This window comes from Papio anubis, chromosome 1 (assembly GCF_008728515.1).
Source record: "Papio anubis isolate 15944 chromosome 1, Panubis1.0, whole genome shotgun sequence".
Lineage (NCBI taxonomy): Eukaryota > Metazoa > Chordata > Mammalia > Primates > Cercopithecidae > Papio > Papio anubis.
The window spans coordinates 198,887,832-198,910,986 of record NC_044976.1 but is presented as its reverse complement, the minus strand read 5'-3'; the positions used below and the strand labels follow the sequence as shown (position 1 = coordinate 198,910,986).

The following is a 23,155-nucleotide window of genomic DNA, read 5'->3' as shown; positions in this document are numbered from 1 at the left end:
AATTACTTTTTTTTTCCTTTTTTTTTGATAAAGCGTGTGGTAATAAAGATTTATACTATATGATTAGTCACTCACCTCATTTTTTCCTTTAGTCGATGATCAGCTGACCGTTAATATAGATGAAGGTGGATGGGCTTGTCTGGTGTGCAAAGAGAAGCTCATTATTTGGAAGATTGCTCTGTCACCTATTACTAAGGTAATGGCTCTTCAGAGAGCTGGAAGTAGATAGAGGAGAGGAATGCCAATTGACTTTTTATTTTTACCCTTATTTTTTTACAGTTGGAGGATAGTTAATATGAAACTACTTAGGCATTAAGGGTTTGCATTTTCATAGTGATGTGAAATAATGAGCATGCATACACATTTGTATATTGGGAAAAAAGTCTCCCCCTTTTAAAGATCTGTATTTACATTTAATAAAATTAGAGACATTGAAATTTTCAGTGAATATTGTGCTAATCCGTCTGCCTAATGAAGTATCAGACTAAATGCTACCTATATAAGCAAATGAACTTTGAGTTTGCATATTTCCGAGAAGATAGAACTATGTTTTGTTGAACCTACTGAATGATGCTTAATAAAATAAGAAAATATGATACCAATTGCTAGTTAAACTTTTCCCTTGTCCACTTCCAACAGTGGGTTATCATTTGCATGTCTAGTAACTTATCCTCAGCAACCTTTTTCTATTCGTTACAGCTTAGATGCACTACTCTTTTCCACCACTCATTACTCACTTGGCCATGTTCCATTGGAACTCAGGGCTCCTGGTTACCTCAACTCTTCACTTCTGCTGAACTGTGTTGCTGCTGCCTAGAAAAGGGTATATGTGGTTAGGAGTAATAGGTGAGGGAGAAGTCCTGGGGGACATACTGAGTTAGCTGAGGGATCCTGATATTTGGCTGAGAGTCTAAGAAATATTTCCTGGGTAACTTGGTATAATTACTCTATGTTCATGCTAATTTTAAATGTCAAATAAACAAATCAATAGTAGATTGGGAAAGTTCCATAGGAAGCCTAAGCACTTCTCTTAACCTCATTTAGCCTTCTCTTAAGTGGACTTTTCTAGCCCAGGAAGAGGTTAGGATAGTCGTTCTTCAGAGTTTGGTCTAGCTTTAAGTTTTCATGATTCAATATCTCTTAAGATACTTTGTTTTAAAATTACTGAAAGCCTGATTAAAAGGAGATGTGAGAAGAAAGAATATTTGTAGAATGGTGTTTCCAGCAATGAGTCAGAATCTAAAGTATGCAGAGAAGGGAAATCAGATGCATCTTCAAAATATTGGATTTGATGTGAAAGATTTTCTGTTTGGGTTTGTTCTACAGTTATCTGTTTGCAAAGAACTTCAGCTGCCATCTAGTGATTTCCACTGGAGTGCTGACTTAGTGGCTCTTTCTTACTCTGCTCCCTCAGGTGAAGCACATTCTACTCAGGTAGGTGACTTAAAAGCTTATTGAAATAAACTTTTTACAGTAAGGACATCCAAAGTTGAAGGAATCATCCTATTTGATTTTGAGACATAACTATAAAGCTATAGAAATCAAGATATTGCGGTATTGGCAAAGAGAGCCACACACATGGGGCAGTGTAACAGAATAGAGAATACAGTTACAGATCCACATAAAGGCGCCAGTTTGATCTTTGACGAAGGTGCAAAAGCAATTCAGAAAGGATGGTCTTTTACGATGATTTTTCTCTATCAATGCATAGTGTAGGAACATTTGTGATTTTAAAATTACAGATGACCAATTTGTATTGTATTGAATTTTCCCTTAAACCTCATACCTTGTTATAAAGATTAATTTGAAATGGGTCATAGATCTAAATGTAAAACAGTAAAACTTTTAGAAGAAAACAGGAGAAAATCATTATGACCTGAGATTAGACAGAGTTCTTGGAAATCACCAAAAGCATGATCCATAAAAGAAAAGTTTGATAAAATTAGTATTAAAATTAAAGTAAAATAAAAATTTAAAGCATTGCTTTGCCAAAGACAAGAAAATGAGGAGACAAGCTACAGAGTGGAAGAAGACATTTGTAAATCATGTATCCAGTAAACGACTTGTATCCAGAATATTTTTTAAAATTCTAAAAACTTGATAAGAAGACAATGCAGTTTGAAAATAGGGACTAGGACTTGAACGGACACTTTGTGAGGACATAGGATGGCAAATAAGCACATAAAGAGATGTTCAGCATCATTAGCCATTAGAGAAATGCAAACCAAAACCCTAGTGAGTTCTTATTTCTGATTTTTCTTGATCAAATAGTAGATTGTCCTGTTTTTTATATCAAATAGTAGATTGTCCTGTTTTTTATATCAGTGTCATCAGACTCCTGGGTTTGGGGTTCTTCTTGTATTGTGATTGCTGATTGTTGTGATCTTGTTTTGAGGCTGTTGCTGTCATGGTTGCCACCAGAGAAGGATCCATCCGCTATTGGCCAAGCCTTGCTAGTGAAGATACCTACACAGAGACTTTTGTTGATTCGGGAGGTGATAAGACTTACAGTTTCCTAACAGCAGTGCAGGTATACCATGGATATTCCTTTATATTTATTGGAAAGCTGTGATTTGGCTTGGAAATGAGATTTTTATTTATTTTTTAAAATAGAGACCAGATCTCCTTATGTTGCCCAGGCAATTCTCAAACTCCTGGGCTCAAGCAATAACTCCTGCTTTGGCCTCCCAAAATACTGGGATTACAAGCATGAGCCACTGCACCCAGCCGTGGAAATGAGATTTGATGACTAAAAATGTGGAGTTTTGAAGAGACTGTAGAGACCAGGGAGGAATCAAAAAGAGACAAGGAAGAGAAGAATGTAAGGATCTATGATCTGAACAGTTAGACGAGGGAGGCTCTTCTCACAGGCTCTAAAATACCAATTTCAGATAGTAGTTTGTGATATCTTTTAGAAACATTTTATGAGAGTGGCTTGTTTTTAAGCCACCATCAGACACTGTAAAGAATAGTTTGCATTATCTTCTTTGTAGGTTCACAAAGAAAATCTGGCTGAGCATAGTGGCTCATGCCTGTAATCTCACCACTTTGGGTAGCTGAAGTGGAAGGATTGTTTGAGGCCAGGAGTTCAAGACTAGCCTGTGCCACATAACGAAACTTTGTCTCTACAAAAAAATTTGAAAATTATCTGGACGTGGTGGTGTGTGCCTGTAGTCCCAGCTGCTCAGGAGGCTGAGGCAAGAGGATCTCTTGAGCCCAGGAGATTGAGGCTGCAGTGAACTATGATCTCACCAATGCACTTCAGCCTGGGTGACAGAGCGAGACCCTGTCTCTGATAAAATAGCAGACAAAAAATATAAATAAAAATAAAATCTGATAACCTAATTTGTTGAATCTGAAATATGAGCTTGTAGTTTAAAAATCAGAATTTAAAAAACATGGACTTTTTTTCTGCTACAGAAGTTTTGTGTTTTTTTTTTTCTTTTTTTTTTTCTTTTTTCAAGACACAGTTTTACTCTGTCACCCAGACTGGAGTGCAACGGTGTGCAATCTCAGCTCACTGCAACCTCTACCTCGTGGGTTCAAGCAATTCTTGTGCCTCAGCCTCCCAAGTGGCTGGGATTACAGGTGCGTGCCGCCATACCCAGCTAATTTTTGTATTTTTAACAGAGACAGGGTTTCACCCTGTTGGCCAGGATGGTCTCAATCTCCTGACCTCAAGTGATCCACCCACCTTGGGCTCCCAAAGTGCTGGGATAACAGGTGTGAGCCACCATGCCCAGCCAGTTTTTCTTTTTTCTTATGAGAGTTTTTCTATGTAGGATTAATGATATCAACTGAATGGATTCTGAAATGTATTACTTTAATAAAATAACAACATTCTATTTTGTATTCTTTCAGATTTATTTCAATTACAATGATTTTTCTCTGTATCAAAGAATTTTTTGTTAGCTTTCTTTATCTTAGCGTTAGATGCTAAACTGAACTAATCTCATATTTTTTCACAGGGAGGAAGTTTTATTTTGTCCTCGTCAGGAAGCCAACTAATTCGGTTGATACCTGAGAGCTCAGGAAAGATTCATCAGCATATCCTGCCTCAGGGGCAAGGCATGCTTTCAGGAATTGGTCGAAAGGTTTCTTCTCTTTTTGGAATTTTATCTCCTAGTAGTGATCTCACAGTAAGTTTATAAAATAACTATTTTACAAGCTTATTTCTTAGTTAAATCAATAAGTTGAAAGTATGCTCTGAAGTTAGTGTTGCCTCCATATGGACAATAGTTTATGCAAAATAGAACCTTTGATCTTTTTAGTGAACTATTTTTATTATGATGAAATGAGTTCATACTAGCCTTCTCCCATAACTTGTAACACTAATATCTTTAAATCAGATTATCTCACAAGAACATTTTTGGAACTAAAACTATTATGTAAAATTTAAAATGTATTTCTTAAAGATTAATTTGACTTTTTCGATTTAACCGGAAGCGTGTCTCTACTGCCATGCCTCCAGCTGTCTGTGTGGATGACTGAAATCTAGATCTGTTGGTTGGATTTGTCTGCCCCATATACTCTAGTATAGTGAAGGGAGGATGATAGGAACTAATATTTATGGACCATCTACTCACTGCTCGGTGCTCCGTAGTTGTTATATTCATATTGTGTAATCATTGTGACAACCTGTAAGATAGTGCGCTTTCCCTCCAGTTTACAGATGAGGAAGCACCCTCAGCGGGAAGGTGTGTAACTGCTGAGTGGCAGAGCTGGGGATCATACCCAGGCCTGCTCTTTTTACTGTGCTGTTTCCCTCTTGTTTCAGATAATTATCATCACCTGCTTCCTTGAATGTTCTTTAAACCTAAACTTAACATGTTTAAAAACAAATTTATTGTATTCTTTCATCTCTCCTATTGACTACTCACCCCTATAAAACTCATTTCTCTTTTGATCTGTTTTTGTTAAGAGCACCATCACTTTTTCTCAGTGACCCAGGTATAAAACCTTGTTATTTTTTGTGTCTCGCTCTCCTTCTATAGCAAACTAGTTATTTACCAGGTGCTGTAGATTTAACTTCTGTCCAGTCTGGTTTCCATCCCCATCTTTCTGCTTTTGATGTTATGCCCTAACCTATATTCTTGATAAATTTCACCTAAGTTCCTGGTACCTGCTCAGTTTGCTTGCTGTTGACCTTTCTGCCCCATCACTGATGGGTTTTAACACAAAGCAATCATGTATATCCAGCTTTAAAAAGCCAAATACCTATACTTCATGATTAAGCATATTGTGAACAATTCTGTGTTCAGAAGCTATTGATAATATCTCCCTTGCTTGCTACACTTACAAATTCACATTCAACACTCTCTGCTGTATGTCCCTGATTTTTCATTTTTTATTTTTATTTATTTTTAAAAATAGACACATGGTCTCACTATGTTGCCCAGGCTGGTCTCAAGCTCCTGAGCTCAAGTGAGCCTCCCTCCTTGGTATCCCAAACTGTTGGAATTATAAGCATGAGCCACCACACCTGGCCTCATTTTCCAAAAAATCCTTATTTTTGCTTCTTTTTGACTTGTCATCTACATTCCAATGTTAGAGGATGACTTTTTATTCTCTAAAGACGCTGTAACTTTCCCACCTTTCAGCTCTGCTCCTCCTGGGCCTTCCGCCTGTATCCTTCTTCCTCTAGAGTCCAATGTTGCCCTCAAACTCTATTTCAGGATCACTTCTGCTGCTGCTGTTGTTGAGATGGAGTCTCACTCTGTCAGCAGGCTGAAGTACAATGGTACGATCTCGGCACCTCTGCAACCTCTGCCTCCCGGATTCAAGTGATTCTCCTGCCTCAGTCTCCCAAGTAGCTGGGACTATAGGCGTGTGCCACCACACCCGGCTACTTTTTTGTATTTTAGTGGAGATGAGGTTTCACCATGTTGCCCAGGGTGGTCTTGAACTCCTGAGCTCAGGCAATCTACCTGCCTCGGCCTCTCAAAGTACTAGGATTGCAGGGGTAAGACAGCACACCTGGCCCAGGATTACTGCTTTCTTTAAATCCCAAAGGAAGAATTCTGCTAGGATTACTAATCACATATGTGAAATTTGAGTTTTAAAACAATATTTCCTTAACATTAGAACTTAATCTATGAATTTGACTTCTTTTTCTTTTCTGAATAGCTTTCAAGTGTTCTTTGGGATAGTGAGAGATCAAGCTTTTATAGCTTGACAAGTTCAAACATCAGTAAATGGGAATTAGATGATTCTTCAGAAAAACATGCATACAGTTGGGATATAAATAGAGCCCTGAAGGAAAACATTACCGATGCTATTTGGGTAAGAAAAAATAATATTCATCTCTAATTCATGCTCTGGTTGTATGATAATGCTGGTTCCGTTAATTATTTATTTCAACACATTTCAGTGTAATAAACAACATAATGTATAGTTATCAGATTAAGTGGAAATGGGGTAGTCAATCTCTAGAAATATTGGAATGTACTGGTTTACTTGCTTAGCAATTTTTTTAAATGTATACATTATTTATTCATCAACTGAGTTACGGATGAAGCACTTCACTAGGTGCTAGGGGTATAAAGGTGAAAATAAATCATTCCTACACTCAAGCTTACATTATTGATATTTTCATGTAGGGATCTGAAAGTAACTATGAAGCTATTAAAGAAGGAGTCAACATTCGATATTTGGACTTGAAACAAAACTGGTAAGCAATTAATTTGTCATAAAGAACATAGATAAGAGTTTGCAAAAAATAAGTTGATATTTATTATAAAATGATGAGCAATCTCACTGTCTGCTCTTTTTTTGGAGACAGGGTCTCACTCTGTAACCCAGGCTGGAATACAGTGGCGCCATGATAGCTCACTGCAGCCATGACTTGCTGGGCTGAAGTGATCCTTCTGCCTCAGCCTCCTAGTAGCTTATACTGCAGGCGTGTGCCGTCACACCTGTCTGATTTTTAAAATTTTTCGTAGAGATAGGGTCTCACCATGTCACCTAGGTTGGTCTTGAACTCCTGGGCTCAAGCAACCCTCCTGCCTCAGCATCCCAAAGTATTGGGATTACAGGTGTGAGCTGCTGTGCCCAGCCTGTTCTTTTAATGCTGATCTTCTCATGCTATCTATTAAGCTTTACTGAATGGTCTTGCTGTTGTTTATTGAGTGATGCTAGTTCATTTGGGAAATTGAGACATTTGTCAGCCTTAAATGGTATAATCTTACATTGGTATCTCATTCATTAGAGACAAAGCTTTTCTGCTCTTACAAGTAGAGCTTCTCTTCTTCACTGCCAAGAGATACCTGAGACCCTGTCATTGCCCACTGCTGTGGGTGCCCCATGGTGTGATCTTTCTCTTATTGGATGTATCAGGCACATGTTTCCCACCCTCTGTTGCTCAAGGAGCTTTCAGCCTACGTTTGTGGCTATGCTGAGTTAAGAATGGGATAAGGCTTTGTCTTGTTAGTACAAATTAGAACTTTATCATAGTTCATACTCAGAGTAAATTTCCTCATAGAAGCAGTGCTCTAAGTGGTGCATAGGATCCCGGGTTAGTCTGATAAAGCTAATTATCCCATGTTACTATTTAACTTGAATGCTCAAGGTCACATGGAACTTAAAAACAATTTGTAACATTGCTCATAATGAATCCAAATATATAACTAGTAATCCTTCAGAAGACAACTTCTCAGAAGTTGAAGACTATTTTTTACAAGTTTTAGAGTAATTTTTACTGTTCTTGTTACACATTTTGGGTTAGTAGAACGAATTCTACTTGTTCCTTGGAGAGAGATTGCAGTTGTACTGCTTTGTGTAATTTTTCTCTCCGTTGGGCTGTTTAGACTATTAGTAGGCTCCTTTACAGTCTGGAAACCTTATAAAAGCTATCAAAGAGGTAAAAGTAGAGGCCGGGCGCGGTGGCTCAAGCCTGTAATCCCAGCACTTTGGGAGGCCGAGACGGGCGGATTACGAGGTCAGGAGATCGAGACCATCCTGGCTAACACGGTGAAACCTCGTCTCTACTAAAAAAAAAATACAAAAAATTAGCCGGGCGAGGTGGCGGGCGCCTGTAGTCCCAGCTACTCGGGAGGCTGAGGCAGAAGAATGGCATGAACCTGGGAGGCGGAGCTTGCAGTGAGCTGAGATCTGGCCACTGCACTCCAGCCTGGGCGACAGAGCGAGACTCCGTCTCCAAAAAAAAAAAAAAATCATTTACATATATATGTATATTTTTAAACATTAGAGACAGGGTTGCCCTGTTTGGTCTTGAACTACTGGGCTCAAGCGATCCTCCTGCTTCAGCCTCTCCCAAAGTGCTTGGATTAAACACATAAGCCACTGTGCCTGGCCTAAAATTATTATTATTATTTTTTTTTAGTTAGAGTCTCACACTGTTGCCCAGGCTGGAGTGCAGTGGTATGATCTTGGCTCACTGTAACCTCTGCATCCCAGGTTCAAGTGATTCTCATGCCTCAGCCTCCCGAGTAGCTGAGATTACAGGCACATGCCACCATGCTGGGTGTTTTGTATTTTAGTTGAGATGGGATTTTGCCATGTTGGCCAGGGTGGTCTCGAACTCCTGGCCTCAAGTGATATGCCCACCTCGGCCTCCCAAAGTGCTGGAGTTATAGGTGTGAACCACCACACCTGGCCTTTTAAATTTATTTTAGAGATACATGGTCTCATAGTGTTGCCCAGGCTGGTCTTGAACTCTTGGGCTCAAATGATCCTCCTATCTCAGCCTCCCAAAGTGTTGGGATTACAGGTGTGAGCCATCGCACCTGGTGGTAAAATTTTTTTTTTTTAATGTTTTTCCTCTGGACAAAAGCGAGTAACCTTTAAATAACTGGGTACATCAGGGATTGGCAAACCTTTTCTGTAAAGGGCCAAAAGTAACTGTTTTAGGCTTTGGTGGCCATATAGTCTTTACTGCAGCTACTCTATTTCACCAATAGTATCATGAAACATCCCTAGAAAATGCATAAATGAATGTGTATGGTTGCCTTCCAACAAAACTTCGTTTATAAAAACTGGTTTGAGATCAGTTTCACTGGAGGGCTGTACTTTGCTAATCCCTGGATCAGATAGTTGTTTTGATCTTTTTTTTAAAGTCCGGTTTATTGAGCTATAATTTGTATAGAGTAAAAAATTTACCCTCTTTAGTGTATAATTCTACAAATTTTTTTTCTTCTTTTTTTTTTTAAGATGGAGTGTTACTCTATCACCTAGACTGGAGTGCAGTGGTGCGATCTCAGCTCACTGCAACCTCCGCCTCCCGGGTTCAAGCAGTTCTCCTGCCTCAGCCTCCCAAATAGCTGGGACGACAGGCATGTGCCACCATGCCTGGCTAATTTTTGTAGAGATTGCTTTGCCACATTGGCCAGGCTGGTCTTAAACTCCTGATCTCAGGTTATCTGTCCACTTTGGCCTCCCAAAGTGCTGGGATTATAGACGTGAGCCACTGCACCCAGCCCTAATTCTGCAAATTTTGACAGATACATAGTTTAGTCATTTAATCATAACAATCAATACAGAACAGTTGTATAACCCCCCAGATTCCCTTGTGCTATTCTGTAATCGACCCCTCCATCCACCCTTAGCCCCTGGAGACCACTGATGTGGTTTCTGTCTCTATAGTTTTGCCTTTTGCTTAATGCCATAGAAATGGAACATACAGTGTAAAGCCTTTTGAGTCTGGCTTCTGTCACTTAGCATAATACATTTCAAATTCATTTGTTTTTTTTTTTTTAACTACTGAATAGTATTCTTTTGTATGGAGATACCATCGTTTGTTTGGCTGTTCAGCAGTTGGAAGACATTGGGTTGTTTTCAGTTTTAGGCAATTATGAATAAAGCCACTACAGTCATTGGTACACAGGTTTTCGTGTGAACATAGTTATTGGTTTTTTGTTTTTGTTTTTTAATTTTCTCTTGTATAGGTATCCACGGATGGGATTGCTAGGTTATTGGAAGCATATGTTTACTTTTATAGGAAACTCCTAAGTTGTTTTTTAGGGAGGCTTTACATCTTTATTTTTTATTGATTAGTGATGGGCTGGTGATTTTGGCAGCAGCATGGCACTCAGCAGACAATCCGTGTCTCATCTATTACTCTCTGATAACAATAGAAGATAATGGTTGCCAAATGTCAGATGCAGTTACTGTAGAAGTCACTCAATATAATCCACCTTTTCAGGTAAGATTTATGTTGGTTAAATTACAAAGTAATAATATGTTGAATAGTTTTCTAAGTATTTCAGGGTCTTATTTATTTATTTACAGAGTTTTGCTCTGTCACCCAGGCTGGAGTGCAGTGCCTTGATCTCAGCTCACTGCAACCTCTGCCTCCTCTTCCAGGTTCAAGTGGCTCTCCTGCCTCAGCCTCCCGAGTAGCTGGGACTGTAGGCGTGTGCCACTATGCCCAGCTAATTTTTATAGTTTTAGTAGAGACAAGGTTTCACCATGTTGGCCAGACTGGTCTCGAACTCCTGATCTCAAGTGATTCCCTCAACTTGGCCTCCCAAAGTGTTGGGATTACAGGCGTGAGCCATGATGCCCGGCCCATTTCAGGGTCAGATTTCTTGACAGATTTCATCTGCAGGGCTTGGCAATATTTTAAAATAGCTTGTTTCTAGACATTGTTGCATTTTCTTTGCCATCTCAGGCTTGTTCTTTTGCTTAGTTTTGGCTAAAGGAAAATTAGAATGGAAGCAACTAGCAGAAAGCAGTTTGTTTATTCTGCTCTAGGTCTTTGGAGGTATTGTCATCTCTGTATTTAAGTAGAAAGAAGGTATTGATTAATTTCAGGGTGAAAGTAAGGAAGAAACCACGCTGGGCATGATGAGTACATGCCTGTAGTCCCAGCTACTCAAAAGGCTGAGGCAGGCAGATCACTTGAGCCCAGGAGTTTGAGGCTGTTGTGTGCCATGTTCACACCTGTGAATAACCACTGCATTCCAGCTTAGGCAATATAGTGAGACCCCATCCTAAAAAAAGAAGAAAAAGAAAAGAAGAAAGCTGGTAGGAATTAGGGTTTGGTTTAGAGCTTTGCATATTATAGAAAAATCCCCCTTTTTACCCAAAGCAAGATTATATTTGTATTCAGCAGTGTTACATAGTCATCAAAGTTCTTGTAGACAACTGAAAGGCAGGCTTTCTAATTTTAAGTTCATTAATAGCAGTTAAACATGTTTAATAACAGATATTCATGAAGAAAACGCTGAACATCTATAAATTTATTGTATTTACTCTTACATGGTATCTAATTCTGTTAAATCCTTGTTTGTTTATTTTTGAAGAGGGAAAGTCTTGATATGTTGCTTGGACTGGAGTGCAGTGATATTCACAGGTCCGTCAATAGTGCATGGTAGCCTCCAACTCCTGGGCTCAAGCAATCCTCTCAGGTAGCTGGGATTACAGGTGTGCACCACCGTTCCTGGCTTAAATCCTCACTTTTTTTTTTTTTTTTAAAATCCTTACTCTTAACATGACTTGTTTAATTGAATCCTGTAAGAAAATCTTTTGATTTGTTCTTTTATGTCAAACAGAAATAAACTTTATCGTGTGTTCTGATTATGCAGTGTGGAAAACATGCTCAGTGTTAGAAAAAAATTCAGCCAGGGCAGAAGACTATAAAGATAATTTGAAGATTAAAAAACAATTCTAGGACCTCGCATTTAATGTTTCTATAAAATAACTTCTTTAATAACAGCTTATTTTTAGCATATTCTAATTTTATTTAATGAGATTTATTTTTATTTCTGCCTCTGATTTTATATGTAAACAAATCAACTAAGTTTTCTTGTCATTAGTATCTTGCCAGTAAGGTAAGAACCAAAATGTTTGTTTTTCAGGGATCATTTATAAAAAATTGCCAGTTCTTAATACAATGAATTAGTGCTTTCATTTTCTCCCTTGAATTTGTCATAGGCTTCTAGTTATAGTCATCATCATGGAAATGTTTTCAAAATTTGTTAATTTTGGACATTAACAAATTAGGCCAGGTGTGGTGTCTCATGCCTGTAATCCCATCACTTTGGGAGGCTGAGGTGGGTGGATCACCTGAGGTCAGGGGTCTCTACTAAAAATACAAAAAAAATAGCTGAGTGTGGTGGCATGCGCCTGTAATCCCAGCTACTCAGGAGGCTGAGGCAGGAGAATCGTTTGAACCTGGGAGGCGGAGGTTGCAGTGAGCCAAGATTGCACCACTGCACTCCAGCCTGGGCAACAGAGTGGGACTCTGTCTCAAATAAATAAAGAAAGAAAGAAATTTTTTTAAAATAAGCAAATTATAAGCAAGTTAACAAAATATATGTCTAATTGATGTTTATAAACTTTGTAACGTTTTGCTAATCATCTCATGGGTAGTGTTTAGATTTTTACAAAGAAAATAGGTGAATTATTTTATCATTTTTATGAAATGTACAAAAATGAATTTTAAAAATCATACAAACAAATATTTTTGTTTTACTTCTTGTTAAATGTAATCTTAAATTTAACTTTCAGTCTGAAGACCTGATTTTGTGTCGGTTGACGGTCCCAAACTTTTCAAACCAGACTGCCTATCTGTATAATGAAAGTGCTGTCTATGTGTGCTCCACAGGAACTGGGAAATTTTCTCTTCCCCAGGAGAAAATTGTCTTTAATGCACAAGGTATGGTAGCAGTTTTAGAAAGCATGATTGGTGAGCTCATTAGTCATTCTGAGTGCTTTTTTTCTCTTTCCCTGAGTGTCACTTCAAGCATGCTGCCCTCAAATGTTACTGAGACATTTCATACCACAACTACAGCAGCTGAAGTGACAACCCTACTAAGAAACCAAAAGGGTACTAGAATTTCCAAACTATTATATTTACAGGCAAAAATAGTAACATTTGTTCCAGGAGAAGATGCCAAGAAGCAAAGAACTAATGCCAAGAGAAGTAATTGCTCATTCCTAGTTAGTAAAAGTGACTTATTCTGAGTCGATGCTCTTTAACTTTTCCACACCCCTGGATAAGAGCCTCAGGTGCTGGACTCATGCAGGGGGGCCGGTCAGGATTGAAGAGAAACCAAGCAGATACTTAGCTGAAGGGGTTGAGCAGAGGACAGAGTCCAGGTAGGCAACAGCATGGAACCCAGGTTTAACAGCATGGAACCCAGGTTTTCTAGTCCCAGCACAAGAACCTTGATGGAGGGTGGGTAGGCTGTTACTAAGGCGCAAGGTAGGCTTAGACTTTTTTATTTTTTTTTCAGTCCCTGTTGACTGATGTGGTAAGTTAAAGTCAGAATTAAGCAAGAGAACTCCACAGGATTGAAAAAGCTCTTCTGAGTTTTGCAGAATGAATATTTTTTTTTGGCTTACTAGATTGCTCTCTGGCAAAGCTAGTTTTTATTGTCTTTAAAGCTGAAAGACACAGAGCCTGCTTCTTCAAATAGCAGCTGGTTCTTAACATTTGATTCTGGGATTTAAAGGATGAGTTTGAAGTAGGAATAATACTGTAAAGGAAAAAATGTGCTTAATATATCATCAAGATGATTTTCTGCCCAGGGTGGTAGATTTTACAAAGCATTTTGTTGTTCTTGTTAAATGTATTTGACTCTATGTTTTTCTTTCTTTTAGGAGATAGTGTTTTAGGTGCTGGTGCCTGTGGTGGTGTTCCTATCATTTTTTCTAGAAACAGTGGACTGGTGTCCATTACTTCACGGGAAAATGTGTCCATATTGGCAGAAGACCTGGAAGAGTCCTTAGCATCTTCATTTGCTGGACCAAACAATGAGGTAATGTGATTCTATAAGATTTTGAAGTTTTTATGTTATTTATTTTTTAGAGATAGGGTCTCACGCTGTCACCCAGGCTAGAGTGCAGTGGCACAATTATAGTTCACTGCAGCCTCTAACTCCTGGCCTCAAGCAATCATCCTCAGGGCTTTAGTAGGTGCCTGGCTAATTTTGGTTTGGTTTGGTTTGGTTTGGTTTGGTTTGGTTTGGTTTGGTTTGGTTTGGTTTGGTTTGGTTTTGAGACAGAGTCTCACTCTGTTGCCCAGGCTAGAGTGCAGTGGCATAATGCCGCTTACTGCCGGCTCCTCATCTGGGATCCAGCAGATCCCTCCCTCTTAGCCTCCCAAATAGCTGGAACTACAGACATGTGCCATCTCACCTGACTAATTTTTTATTTGTTGTAGAGACAGGATCTCCCTATGCTGCCTAACCTGGTCTCAAACTCCTGGGCTCAAGCATCCTCCTGCCTCAGCCTCCTAAAGTGCTGGGATTACTGGCATGGAGCCACCATGCCCAGCCTAATTTTTATTTTTATCAGAGTATTTTATACAAATGGTCTCAACACTGAGACAGTTTTCAAAGACTTAACGATGCAGACATTAGTTCTTTTTGTCTTCCTCATCCCCTCTGTCCTCTTTGCCTGAAGCAACTACGTTTAAGCCTTTTAGTGATTTATTCTGGTATTTTTCTCCATATATCTAAGTAATGTACATATATTCCTGTCTCCTGATTCATCTGTTGATTTTCTACTATAGAAAATGAGGTTTTGGGTTACCTTATACTCCTTCCTCTGCCTTTATCATTCTAACATAAATTTTTTCCATTGTAATGACAATGTGAATATTGTTTATGGTTTGCTGAGCCAAATACTGATTACATTTCCTTTATTATACAACTTTGTGCGACTCTTGGAGTGTATCATGACCTCATTTTATATTTTCTCACTTTCCTTTCATATGTGACTTAATCTTTTTACACACTCCGGGAGTTCTGTAGAGTGCCCCTCAGTGTGGTTTTTCCCAAAGTCAAGTCTCCACAAACCTTCCATCTGCACAGCTCTCATCCCGGAACTTCTCTCCTCCACGGTCCTCAAATCCTCGGGAGCTGTCCCTGCACCATGCATAGGTGGCCTCATTTCCTGTCAGTGCTGCCATTTCCTGTTCCTTCTGCTTTCTGTCTTCCTTTGTTGTAGTTAGAATCACAGATATTTCCATGGAACTTGTATTTCTGTTTCTTTTTATTCTGGGATGATTTTTTTGAGAGGAATAGCCAGGTAAAAATTACCAATTTTTTTTCCTGTTGTCTTGAAACCTGAAATATCCCATCCATGAGGTTTTTATCATTCTTTTACAGAAGACTAAGAATAATTAATACTGTTTGGGGTAATTTCCATTTGAATAGTGTATGAAATATACAGACTACCTCTATAATTCAAAATTAAAATGATTGAGTCTAGTTTTAAAGGAAAGTAACAATTTTTTACTTTTTTTTCTTTTCACAAAAAGGATTAATACTTTGCTTATTTTGTAATTGTATGGTTATTGTAATACTGTTACACATTCTGAAGCAATTTTAGTGTTCCATTTCTTTAAAATTTTTCTAAATCCTTGTTTAAATTTGTAATCAACCATTATGCTTAGGTGGTATACACGGTGGTGAGTCGTGTAAGAGCAAACCTATAAAAAGATTCTGTTAATTGTGATGAAATCTCCAAATTGTTTTACTTACAGCATAATCCCCGAATTACCTGTACCTTTTCTGTATGACTGGTTGATCATTTGGTGCTATTTATAGTGTTTCAATAAGTATACGAATAACTGGTATAGACCAAGCTTGTTCAACCCACGACCCATGGGCTGCATGTGGCCCAGGATGGCTTTGAATGCAGCCCAGCACAAATTCGTAAACTTTCTTGAAACATGACTTTTTTTTTAAACTCATCAGCTATCATTAATGTTAGTGTATTTTATGTGTGGGCCAAGACAATTCTTCCAATGTGGCCCAGGGAAGCCGAAAGATTGCATACCCCTGGTACAGACAATATGGCAAACCGCTTGTGTATATGCAGAGTTGCTGTCATAGGATGGGTACAGTTTTTAGTCCAATAATTAAGAATATTCAGATACCTTTACCTCTAAACTATACTTTGTTATTTTGCAGAGTATGATTTTTGAGACCACTACAAAGAATGAAACTATAGCCCAGGAAGATAAAATCAAGTTGCTGAAAGCTGCCTTTCTGCAATACTGCAGGTATAACATGTTTTTTAAGTTATGGATTATTTTATGTGTGAGGATGTGTTTTACTGACATGTGCTACTTATTGACTGGTGGGAGCAAGTTGGAGGAATGATGCTATCAAGAGGATAATTTTTTTTGAGCTTTAGCACTTTAATAGACTGTTCTTCTGAAGTTAGTAGCCATGGGAGGTTTCCAGCTAGCTAGGCTAGGGATCTAACATACTCTCTCCACTTCATGAAAAACAACGCACCATTAAAAATGGTGATCATGAAGACATCTTGCAAGCGTCTTTTATGAATAATGTTAAGGTGCAAATAAGTTGCTTACAAAGTTTTCTTTTTTTTTTTCTTGAGACACAATCTCACTCTGTCACCCAGGCTAGAGTGCAGTGGCATGATCTCAGCTCACTGCAACCTCTGCCTCCTGGGTTCAAGCGATTCTCCTGCCTCAGCCTCCCAAGTATGCGGGACTGCATGCGTGTGCCACTATGCCTGGCTACTTTTTTTATTTTTAGTAGAAACGGGGTTTCACCATGTTGGCCAGGCTGGTCTCAAACTCCTGACTTTAGGCTGACTCCTAAAGTGCTGGGATTACAGGCGTGAGCCACCACTTCCAGCTGCATACAAAGTTTTATTGGTAATATGAAAGAATTATGGCCTGGTGTAGTGGCTCACACCTGTAATTCCAGCACTTTGGGAGGCTGAGGCAGAAGGATCTCTTGAGCATGGGAGTTCAAGACCAGTCTGGACAACATAGAAAGACCTCATCTCTACGAAGAAAAAGTTTAAAAATAATTAGTGGGGATGGTGATGCATGCCTCTAGTCCCAGCTACTCAGAGAGGCTGAGTTGGGAGGATCATATGAACCCAGGAGGCCAAGTCTACTGTGAGCCATAATCACACCGCTGTACTCTAGCCTGAGTGACAGATCAAGACCCTGTCTCAAAAAAAGCAAAAGAATTAGACCTGGCCTATTAGTTGAGTTTTGCTTTATGCAAAATCACCACAAACCTTAGTGACTCAATTAACATAGCTGATGATTCTGCAGTTTGACTCTTGGGGCTGGGCTTGGGGGGTAGTTTTACTGTTCTGAGTAGACTCACTCATTTTGGTCTGCTACTGGGCTGGCTGCTCTTTACTGTACTCACATTTTTGGGCCATTGGCTGGCCAGCTCGCTCTCTACTTTCTGTGACATCTCCTCAACTAGCAGGCTGCCCTGGGCTTATTCACGTATCACAGGGTTCTAGAGTGGCAAGAGAGCAAGTGTCACTGCACAAGCACTCTAAGTCTTTGCTTAGATGGCGTTTGCTAGTGTCCTGTTGGCCAGAGCAAGTCCAGTTGTGTGAAAGCGTGCCTAAGCAGATGCGTGTATGGGGTGGGGAGTGATTGTCCTCACTTGGTCACACTTGCTGCTCTAATTCTCTTCTGGGTTTAAGGCGAATGCAGATTTCAGTTTATCTTAGACATGTATTCTGCTCATGTATTCTGGTACTTTCCTTAAAAGGTATGGCAAATTCACATTTGAATAAATACTCAGAAAAATGGTGATCCAGCCCCCATGCGCTGCCTGTTGTTAGCTGTGGGAAACTTTGGACAGATTGCTGAACATTTCTGCCATTCTGTTTGTATTTCTTCCTTTTTGAAGTATTGAGTGGGGAGTGAGTTAGAATGGCTAAAGGATCATTAGTTTATCGTCAGATCTTTGTTTTGAAGGAATATGCTGAGTTTACTACCTTCATTTCCCCCAGTTCTCAGCCCATGATTCCATAATCCCACTCATACTGGTATCTGAGGCATAAAGGCTCACTCACAGAGACAACAGATTCCGAAGTGCTTTTACAGTTCTAACATTCTGTGTCTCATGATCTACTGAGCTTAGTTTGTCGCCAGAAGGGGGCATCATTAGGCAAGTTTTTTGTTTCCGTTTAAAATTGTGTTCTTTTAATCTTGTTCTTTTACATGGTTCAGTCTTCAAAAATCTTGGTTGAAATGATGAGTTTTTATCTTTCACAAGTTTATCCTGTAATGAAAATTCTGTCAGATTTGTGGCATCTCAAAATGTAAATGATAATGCAGCAAGTGACTAGTCATTAGATTTGTTTCCTGTGGCTGCCGTAACAAATCACCACAAACCAGGAGCTTCAAACATCAGAAGTGTCTTCTCTCACAGTTCTGGAGGCCGAAAGTCTGAGAGCGAGGCATGAACAGAGCCCTCTCTCTGAAGGCTTTGGGAAAGGATCTGTCCTCACCTCTCAGCTCCTGGTGGTTGCTGGCAATCCTTGGCTTGTAGATATGTCACTCCAGTTTCTGCCTCCATTGTCACGTAGCTGTCCTCACATTCACGTGGCCTTCTTTTTTTTTTTGAGACAGTTTCACTCCGTCACCCAGACTGTAGTGCAGTGGTGCGATCTCTGCTCACTGCAACCTCCGCCTCCCTGGTTCAAGCAATTCTGCCTCAGCCTCCCAAGCAGCAGGTACACACTGCCATGCCTGGCTAATTTTTTGTATTTTTAGTAGAGACGAGGTTTCACCACATTGGCCAGACTGGTCTCAAACTCCTCGACTCGAGATCCGCCCACCTCAGCCTTCCAGAGTGCTGGGATTACAGGCATGAGCCACCATGCCCGGCCCACATGGCCTTCTTAGAAGGACAACAGTCATTGGATTTAGACTCATCGTAATTTAACACATTGTATCTGCAAAAACCTTATTTCTAAATAAAGTTGCATTTTGAGGCACTGGGTAGATACGAATTTGTGGGAGACACTGTTCAACCTGGTGTAGTCATCTTAAGATGTTTTACAGGGGAAAATTAATTAGGCACAAGAAGGGACCCCTGATCTAAGTGCTGAGCAAGCAGTAGCCTCAGGAACAGTGTCATGGGCCCTGTAACACAGCTGTGCTGAACTCATCCTGCCCAGCATGGGTGAAGTACTGTGGACTTAACAAGGGATGATTTCTGGGGGAGTGTCAGCTAGCTCTCTTAAAGATGTAGACTCCTTACAAACAGAACTGTGGTGCCTTTAAAGCAGAATTTCTCAACCCCATTAACATTGACATTTGAGGCCAGACTTGGTGGTTCACACCTGTAATCCCAGTACTTTGGGAGGCCAAGGCAGGCAGATCATTTGAGGTCAGGACTTCGAGACCAGCCTGACCAACGTGGTGAAACCTTGTCTCTACTAACCAAAAAAAAAAAAAAAAAAAAAATTAGCTGGGTGTGGTGGCACATGCCTGTAATCTCAGCTACTTGGGAGGCTGAGGCAGTAGAATCACTTAAACCCAAGAGGCGGAGGTTGCAGTGAGCCCAGATCCCGCCACTGCACTCCAGCGGTGCAATGTAGGCTGTTTAGCAGCATCACCAGCTGTTTCCTTGATGTCATTAGCACCCTTTCCCCCAACTTGTGATGACCAAAGTTATCGTCAGACATTGCCAGATGGTCCCTGGGGTCACAATTGGTAGATAACACTTTTAAGTGTTATTATCTGTTTAATTTTTTGCTAAGATAGTATTACTGTTTTTATAGCATTATTTCTTTGAAATTAATTTTTATGTTATTTCGGTTTTCATTTTACTTAGCCCAAAAAATACAAAATCTTTTGTTCATGAGAGTTTTGGGGAACTTTTTCTGTAATTTTTTATTAAATCTTGCCATAGTCACCTTTGTATTTCCATAATCTGTAGCATGACTGGGTCTCCAGTTTTACCCTGGCCTTTCATGTTTTCAAGAGTTTTTCTGCGTTTCTCCAGTCAGCTGTGTCTCCTGTTCTACCAAGGGACCATGACAGCCCTTTTCCAATCTCCTCCCACTTCCCATTTCTCTCCCACTTCCCTCAGACTTAGCAGAGGACTTAACTTCATACTTCACAGAAATCACAGAAGCCCTTGATAAGAGCTCCCTGTACCTCCTAGCTTACTAGCTATGAATGTATCTGGATCCCAAATCCTCTTCCTCTTTCCCTCCCAATAAAGTAGGAAGGTGAGCTCTTCTTCCTATCAGAGACTGTTCTTTGTTTTGAAGGCCACTCTCTCCTGCTTCACTTAAGACTACATCCTTTCAGTTCTCCCTTTCCTCTGTCTTTTGACCTTTCTCGTGCTGGCTCCTTCTCATCAGCAATTAATCATATGTAGTCTGCCGTTTGTAAAAAGAACAGTCTTTGACTTTGCATCCTTTGAGCTACCACGTTATCTATTTGTTCCCGTTAATGGCTAAACCACCTGAAAGGTTGTCTACATTCGCTATTGTCGACCACATTCCCCGTTTCTCTACTCCCTTAGTGATCTTTTCTCCTCCATGGCTTCATTTGCTGAAGAAACAGATGTACCATGAGCTGGGCCATTATATGAAAATGGAGTGTCCAGCAGCAGTATATATTTCACAGGCACCTGCATTTCAACGTATCCAAAACCGAGCTTATCTTCTCCAAAGCTTATTCTTCCATCCCTACCTCCTGCTCCAGTGACAGGCACTACTATCTCTTCAGTTCAAAGCAACAACAGAGGAGTCATCCTTATATAGACATTCCCCCTTACCCACAGGGCGATATGTCTTAAGACCCCCAGTGGAAACCTGAAACTGCATATAGTACTGAATCATATATATATACACTATGTTTTTCCTATACATACCTATAATGCTTAATAGGCACCCTAAGAGATTAAGAACAATAGTAATAAAACAACGATAACAATATACAATTGACCTTTGAACAACATGGCTTTGAACTGCGTGGGTCTACATAATATGCAGGCTGTTTTCAATCAAATGCAGATCAAAAAAATCACAGCATGTTTTCAACCAAAAGCAGATCAGAAATTCACTTACCTATACAGAGGGCCACCTTTTTGTACACTGGAGCTCCACACAGCCAGCTGCAGGACTTGAATATGGGTGGATTTTGGTGTATGTTGGGGGTCCTGTAACCATTCCCCTACGTATACTGAGAGATGACTGTACTGTAATAAAAATATGTGAACGTGGTCGGTCTCTCCTTCTCTCTTTCTGTCTCTGTCATCTGTTTTCAGACTGCAGTTGACTTCAGGTAACTGTGACTGTGGGAAGTGAAACCATGGATAAGAGGGGGCTACTGTACCTCCGATCCAGCAGTAACCTTCTATACCTCCGATCCAGCAGTAACCTTCTAACTGGATTTTTCTCTTTCCTATGTTTTCCTTTCTGCAGTAACCTCCTAACTGGATTTTTCTCTTGTCTGATCCGACATCCGATCCCGTCTCCATATGATAGAGCAATCTTTTGGGACACTGGAACAGACTGTGACACTCCTTTACAGTGCCTGTCCATCGTCCTTGGTGTTAGGTTCAAACCCCATAACATGGTTTACAAGACTGTATCCTCTAATTTTGTGATTCATCCCTTCTCAGTATCCCTCAGTTCTTCATATGTGCCATGGTTAATCCCCTGGTGGATTCATGGACACGCTGGTTGTCCCCTAATCTCTCTAAGTTAGAAGAGTCTGCTGCTTTTTATGGGCTCACCCTTCCTTTAACTGGTTATCCTGCAAGCTTTTTTCCAAACTCTTGCTTCCTGGGTGATCTCAGCCTCTCCCGTAGGCTCAGTTCTCTCCTGAGATAGAGGCTTACTTGGTGACGAATGTGGATGTATGTTCTGTGTGTAGCTATATACCCCTCTCCCAATTCTCCCCAGCCTTCCATGACCTCCTCTTTACCAGTTAGGAAGTTTTCCCCATCTCTGTCAGTTTTTATCCCCTGTGTCATTGCTTGCTTAATTGCCTGGACTGTTTTTTAAGTCTTTCTATCTTTCTGTGTCCAGAGCCTAGCACGTTGTAAGTATTCCATGTGTATTTATTGAATTAATGAATGGATAATAGTTTTGTCCCTTTTAATTAAATAAATTTTATTAAAAGTGACTTTGAGCCAAAACCTATAAATGGTTTTTAGGTTACATTTAACTTGACAATTAACTTAAAAAAATTTTTTTTTAAAATTTTTATGGGTACATAGTAGATATATAACGTTTGTGGGGTACCTGAGATATTTTCATACGGGCATACAATGTGTAAATAATCACATCAGGGTAAATGGGATATCCATCACCTCAAGCATTCATCTTTTTTGTGTGTTATGAACATTCTAATTATGCTCTTAGTTACAGTACAATAAATTGTTGACTGTAGTCAGCCTGTTGTGCTATCAGATACTAGCTCTTCTTCATTCTGTCTATATTGTTTTACCCATTAGCCATTTCCACTCCCCGCCACTGCCACTACTCTTCCTACCCTTCCTACCCTCTGGTAACCATCACTCTGTTGTCTATCTCCATGAGTTCAGTTGTTTTAGTTTTTAGCTCCCACGAGTGAGAACATGTAAAGTTGGTTACATGCCTTTCTGTGCCTGACTTATTTCACTTAACATGTCCTCCAGTTCCATCCATACTGTTCCAAATGACAGGATCTCATTCTTTTTTTTGGCTGAATAGTACTCCACAATTAATTTTTTTTCTTGGTGACTTTTGAAAATATTTTGCCTTCCTTAATACTTGTGGTTTCTGATTTTATTTCAGAAAAGATTTAGGTCATGCTCAAATGGTGGTTGATGAGCTCTTTTCCTCTCACTCTGATTTGGATTCTGATTCTGAACTAGACAGGGCAGTTACCCAAATCAGTGTCGACCTGATGGATGACTACCCAGCATCTGACCCACGGTGGGCTGAGTCTGTCCCTGAGGGTAAGAACGTTTCAATTATGGAATGGTGTGTTTTGAACATACTCTGGTTTCTTTATTAGAGGCATCTCTTAAAGCGTGTTTTTTAGCTTCTCAAACAATTTAATACTAATTCAATATTTTTTAAAATATTGTAACCTTCCTTATAGTATGTTTTGAAAAAGGCTCAGAACAGGTCTAAATAACAGAATAAGAAACTAAAGGAACATTGGGGCAAATCCTAATTATTCTATCTGAGGCAGATTAATCAGCTTTACTTAGCTTTCCTGGCTTTTGTTTCGAAAACAAAATTGGTAGCATAGGTAGATAGTTGGCACTTACCTGCCCCCCAGTTTGCTTTTGGTTTTGTTTTTGTTTTGTTTTGTTTTTTTTGAGACAGAGTCTCCATTACTCTGTCACCGAGACTGCAGCCTCCACCTCCTGGGTTCAAGTGATCCTCCCACCTCAGCCTTCCGAGTAACTGAGATTACAGGTGTGTACCACCACGCCTG

At 39.7% G+C, this 23,155-nt stretch overlaps 1 protein-coding gene across 1 annotated transcript in view; it reads left to right on the top strand.

Annotated features, from left to right (window-relative positions):
- Positions 1-23,155, top strand: part of NUP133 (nucleoporin 133) — a 65,804-nt gene that overhangs the window by 6,426 nt on the left and 36,223 nt on the right. Inside the window, exons 3-13 of the mRNA XM_003893791.2 lie at positions 93-196; positions 1,327-1,434; positions 2,396-2,530; positions 3,969-4,139; positions 6,127-6,282; positions 6,600-6,670; positions 10,012-10,159; positions 12,469-12,616; positions 13,564-13,721; positions 15,882-15,973; positions 22,504-22,667. Coding sequence (XP_003893840.1) covers positions 93-196; positions 1,327-1,434; positions 2,396-2,530; positions 3,969-4,139; positions 6,127-6,282; positions 6,600-6,670; positions 10,012-10,159; positions 12,469-12,616; positions 13,564-13,721; positions 15,882-15,973; positions 22,504-22,667 — 1,455 coding nt within the window. The remainder of the gene's footprint in view (positions 1-92; positions 197-1,326; positions 1,435-2,395; positions 2,531-3,968; positions 4,140-6,126; positions 6,283-6,599; positions 6,671-10,011; positions 10,160-12,468; positions 12,617-13,563; positions 13,722-15,881; positions 15,974-22,503; positions 22,668-23,155) is intronic.